The following is a 5,380-nucleotide window of genomic DNA, read 5'->3' on the forward strand; positions in this document are numbered from 1 at the left end:
CCCTGCTCTGGCCAGTCATTCCCAGAGAACCGGGTTATTCCAGCCGGCCTCATGAAGGGTTGGCTGAGGCAGGAAGGAGTGCAGCCCCTGGGAAGCAGCTGGGGTGAGGAGCACTCCCTGGCTCCTGTTGCTTATCTCCCAGGCTCCTGGGGATGACCGCGGTTGTGCTGCTGCAGCCTGAGCAGGGACAGCACTTTTCTGGCCTGCAGCCACTGAGAGAGGCAGCGGGCCCCTGGCTGGATTTGTGCCTGACTCCTCTTGACCTGTTCTGCAAGAGGCAAGCACAGCAGGCTGCAAAGTGCCTTCATTTTGATGGCTCTTACCTTTGTGCTTCTAAAGCAGCCTCCAGACAGGGCTGCTGCCACCCTGCTGTGCTGGGGGGGCAGCAGCTGCTGGTGCTGTGTGTGCTGAGGTGTCCACTCAGCCGTTTTGCCTGGGAAATCCCCCCACTGTACTGACAGTGGGTAGTTACAGGTCACCAGCAGCCCTGCCTAGGTCAGCTGTGCCCACACTGCAGCCGCTGGCTCTCTCCCTCCCAGAGGCAGCACCCGATTTGCTCAGCACAGTGACCTGCCCCGCTAATGGTGGCCCTTCTCTGCTGAGATCCGTGCTGTCTGCTCCCACCCTGGGTGCAGGAATCGCCCCTGTGCTCGAGCTGGGCTTCATGTGCTCCCACGCTGCACCCTTAGCACACTGGCTTTACACTGCTCCCCTCCTGCAATCCCCACCTAACCCTCACCCCCGCTGCTGTGTTCTCCAATAACACACGCACCCGCTGCTTGTTTAGACTTAAGTGTTATTTCCCTGTATGCTGTTGTTAAATGCTTGTCTGGAAAGGACCCTTGTCACAGGATGCGGGAGCTGGGATCCCAAGGGATGGCTTTCTGGGAGTGGTGGGGCTGTGGGACACTGAGCAGTTCAGGGGAGTGAAGCAGGAGTGTTAGCAGCAAAGCCTGAAGAGTTAATTTTGGGAGCCTACAATACCCCTCTCCTTCTCCTTTGGCTGCTAGGAGAACCTGTGGAGGGAGAGGATGGGACAACCATCTCTCCCCTCCTGCAGGGCAGCAGTCCAGGATGGGGTTCACTGAGAACCAGCAGCTTTCCTTCCTCTGGGCTGGCAGGTCCGTACGGAGGAGGCTGGGAGCAGGGCAGAGCTGCCTGCTAGCTTCTTGCCACCTGCTCTTTGGAACTGTCCTCCTGCAGGTCCTCCTCATCCGACTGCACCACGGGGGTCTCGGCCCCCTCCTCGCTGGTGTCCAGGCTGTTCAGATCCGTGGAGACGGAGGATGTGGAGGAAATGCGCGACTTGCTCTCAGCTGCGTTGGGCACTTGCAGGGTGATTTCCTCTGGGCACTGGCCAGCATCTGCCCCTGGAGGAGAGAGCGGTAAGAGAAAGAAAAAGGCTTCTGGAGGTTTACTGCTCCCTAAGCTTCATGGCTAGCCCCTCCAACACGCATGTCTCATTCCTCAGCAGGGTATGCTTTCCTGGTTGCTCCCCATGCGGCTGCCGTGGCCCTTCCCCTCCTCACACCCCCGGCTTGGCTCTGGGCAGTGCTGCACATTCCGTCCCCGTTTTTGGCAGTGGAGCCTTTTTGTCTCGTGTGAAGCACGGCTCAGAGCCACGCTGTGTGAGGCCATCAGCTGCAGCAGGCAAGGAGACATTCTGCCTTGCCATGGTGAATCACCACAGCGTGTGTGCGGGGAGGAAGGTGCTGGCACCCCGGGCTTTCCCTGTGGGACCCAAGCCCAGCTCCTTGGGGTCTGGCTGGGAGGTGGAGGGGTCCTGCAGCCTTCCCACTCAGCGCAGTGAGGACCCGAGGAATTGTGACAAGACACTGTCTGCTCCAGAGGGGCTTCAGGATGAGAGAATTTGCCCCACGGACTCTGGGAAGTGCCTGCGTTCCCCTGTCTTCTGCAGTGTAAGGTGTTTCCAGGGGACTGAACCTCTGGGCTGTGGAGGTGGGTACTGACACGGACCCAGCCCAGGGTGAGGTCCCTCCAGCCTCACAGACCTCGGCACCAAGTGGCTTTGGGTGTCTGTGGATCTGCACGCAGGGTGGCCAGGGCTTGAGGAACAAACCAGTGTGAGCACTGGGGGCAGGAAGGGCTCCCAGCCTGGCCCACAGAAGGCTCGGGACTGCACGTACCTGGCAGGGGCCCAGCGACACTGCTCTCCTCTGTCCCACAGGCCAGAAACACATCCACGGTGTCCTGGTCGGACAGGTCCATCATGTCCATCTGCTCCAGCATGTCCACGTTCACCTCCATGGAGGAAATGCTGCCTAAGGGGGCTGCAGAGACAGAGGCCGGTGAAAATGTGAGTGTTAGTGCCGGGCAAAGGGCACCGTGACCCTGTGCAGGCAGGATGCCGAGGAGGGAGGTCAGCCTTGCTGTGGGGAACTGAATGCTACTTGCTGGTAAGAGGCCTCCAGGAAAATCACGTTTCCTTAAAACATCCCTCTGGAAGCCCCTGCTGTCTCACTGCTGTCTGGAGGAGCCCAGCTGAAGCCAGTGACTGTGCAGGGCACCAGCCTGGGTACCCATGGAGTGACTCCAGCTAAGTGGTGTGAGTAATCCCTGCACGCCCACACACAGCACATGTGGTCCTGTCAGTGCAGGACATGCATGTCCCCAGTCGCCTTTAGACTGCGGATGTCCCACTGATCTCCAACACCTGTGTCATTGTTCCCTGAAACACCCCCAGCCCCGTGCTGGTGCCCACAGCACTTACGTCTCCGATGCTCTATCTGCAGGTGAGACATAGGGAAGAAAAAATCCACATCATGCTGGAAAACCTCCTCAAAGAACTTCTGCCGGTCCCGTAGTTTGAGCTGCTGCTGCTGCATCTGCTCTGCATCCAGGCTCCGCTGCGCCTGCTCCATGTCAGCTGGGGAGAAAGGTGAGGAGGGTCGGATGAGGCACAGCTGGGTGAGCCCTTCTGCCTGGCTCAGCCCGCACGGCACAGCCATGCTGGAGGGCTGGTGATTCCCTTCTGCTCTGCTTTCCCAGCACACACTGATTTAGTCACAGTGAATAGATGTTACATGCTGGAATGGCAGCGTCACCAGCACTTGCTGTGCTGGAGCCTCAGATCTCGCTCCTGAGATTCAGGGCAGCCAGGAGCGGGGAGCTGACATGCAGCGTTCACGACTGCTGAAGGGAATTATCGAGAGGAGGAAAGGGTGTTGTTATGAGGTCAGCCATGGCTTGCACATGTTCAAGTTTCAGTTTCCTTGCTACAAAACAGAGGGTTGTCTGTGAAGGCTAACAAGCAGGGGAAACTCCTAGGGTCAAGAACTGGCAATAGTGCTCCAGGCTTTCAGGGCTGAGGGATGCACAAGGAATAAAAGCCATCAGCAACCCTGTCACTCCTGCACACGTGCACCCCTGCCGCCACCATCGCTATAAATACAGCCGCACCCACGCCTGCAGGCTCGCCTGCTCACATCCCCCGCTTGCACAGCCAGCTTGGCTTCTGCCTGCACAAACATTTTCATTCCTGTAATTCCTCCTGCAGTTCAGCGCTGGTGCCTGTGTCCCTGGCTCGCACAGAGGGGAGAGATGGAAGCCCTCGGGCTGGTGCTGGAGGAGCTTGCTGCATCCCTGGGCCTGGTATTGCCCTTTCGGGCTGGATACCCGCAACGGTAAGGATCCAAATGGCACAGAGGGGCCATGGCTGGTGGCCCTGGCTGCTCGTAGGCTGGTGTTTGACCTCAGCCATTCCAGATTTCCTCTCTGCTGCTCTTGGCCCAGCCGGCCCAAGGAAAATGTGATTACTGGAGCAGGCAGTGCAGTAGCCAAGGAAACCAAACAAACATCCTCTGCTCTGCCTGAGTATGGCCCAAACCCTCCGCTCCTCCGGGCTGGGGAGGAGGGAACAGCGAGCAGCATCCCCACCCTGTCTGGCAGGAGTGGGGACGAGGACAGCGGGGGGGCTAGCTGTCAGCAATGTATAGCAGCATAAGAGCCAAATGGGAGAGAAGCAGCAGGCTTAGTGAAACATCCTGGAGATAATCTTCCTGAGAATCCTTCCAGGGCTCCTCTGCACCCCCTTTCTGCAGCATCCTTCAGCTACACCCCTTCGTCAAGTGGGAGCTGGGCTGTGCCTGCAGCACAGCATGGGGATGCACCGTGACTCAGGACTCGTCACCACACGCTTTCTGTAAGAGCCTCTGGTCCTCTTCCAGCTGCTCAGCGTCTTCCTGCGATGCCCGGGGCAGCGATCCTGGCTGCCTGAAGGGGCCTTTGCCTGGGTACATCTGACTCTGGTGCAGGGGCTCAGTGTGCTGTGCAGCGCCCAGGCCAGGAGCTGCGGTGGTGGACGCACCGTGCCTGTAAAGCTTTCCTCGCAAGGCTGACTGGTGACTGCAGGCCAGCGCCACTGGGGTAAGGCAAAACCCTCCTGCCTTCCCTGTGCTGTCTGCACAAGAGAAGGGAGCCAGGGACAAGGGGGGCACTCATGGAGCTGGCTCCCTCCTGCAGTTGGAGCCAGCCCTGTCCTGTCCGTCCCAGGCACAGCTCTGCCCCCAGCCCAGCTGTGACGAATCCATGGCAAACTGCCATGGCTCACACACGGAGGAGAGCCCATCAGGATCCAGCCGGAGGGAGGCTGGGCTCAGGGCAGAGGTTGGGCAGGCTCCCAGATTCAGGGTGACAGACTGGCTCTGTGCAGCGTCTTGCCAAAGGGACCCCAGTATGGAGGTAAGCAGGTGAGTCTCTAAATCGTCCTGGAGTGCAAATACACAATAAACCACAATGCTAGCAGACCCAAGGGCCATGAGCGTGGCAGATCCGTGCCACTAATATTCTCACTGCCCTTCTCTCCCTGGCACGTGACCGATACTCGGGGTAAGGGTGCTTGGGGAGAGTCAGGATGGGTGCTGGTGGCAGCATTCCTGTGGGCGCCAGGGTTTCTCTCACGGGATAAATTAGCAGGACCTGTTTATGAACTTGCTTTCGAGCTCTTGCCAGCGAGTCAGGCACGAGCACTGAGATCCCATTATGTAAGGAATGCCAGCAGCGGGAGAGGGAGCTGGGCTGCGCTCGGCCCTGCCTGACCCGTGACGGCGGGGAGAGTCGGGGATGGAGCCTTCCCCCCTCCCGGGGCTCTTCCGGACCCGGGGGGAGCGAACAGCTCTGCTAGTGTAGCCACCCCTCAGCAACCCTCGCCAGGGAAATAGAGGAGAGTGGCGTTCCCTGCCGCGGCCCTTCCCCATGTAACGGCCGGTCACACTCCGCGGCTGTCAGTCGTGGGGATTGGCTCATCCAGCTGGCCTGTCCGCGGGACACATTCGTGCACACAATGCGGCCCCTGTGCACTGCGGGGGATCTGTCGGTACCTGCTGGTGGCCGGGCTTTTATTACTATTGTCATGGTTATT

The 5,380-nt window shown here is 59.4% G+C and overlaps 1 protein-coding gene across 1 annotated transcript; it reads right to left on the reverse strand.

Moving 5' to 3' along the window:
• Window positions 1–783: 783 nt before the first annotated feature.
• Window positions 784–2,885, reverse strand: DBNDD2 (dysbindin (dystrobrevin binding protein 1) domain containing 2). Its single transcript, XM_010075399.1, has 3 exons — window positions 2,732–2,885; window positions 2,148–2,291; window positions 784–1,370 (listed from the first exon to the last, which is right to left on the reverse strand). The coding sequence occupies exons 1-3, from the start codon at window positions 2,880–2,882 to the stop codon at window positions 1,162–1,164; spliced, it is 504 nt and encodes a 167-aa protein (XP_010073701.1). The 5' UTR covers window positions 2,883–2,885; the 3' UTR covers window positions 784–1,161.
• Between the last annotated feature and the right edge of the window lie 2,495 nt (window positions 2,886–5,380).

Source organism: Pterocles gutturalis, unplaced genomic scaffold (genome assembly GCF_000699245.1).
Source record: "Pterocles gutturalis isolate BGI_N339 unplaced genomic scaffold, ASM69924v1 scaffold23657, whole genome shotgun sequence".
Taxonomy (NCBI): Eukaryota; Metazoa; Chordata; class Aves; order Pterocliformes; family Pteroclidae; genus Pterocles; species Pterocles gutturalis.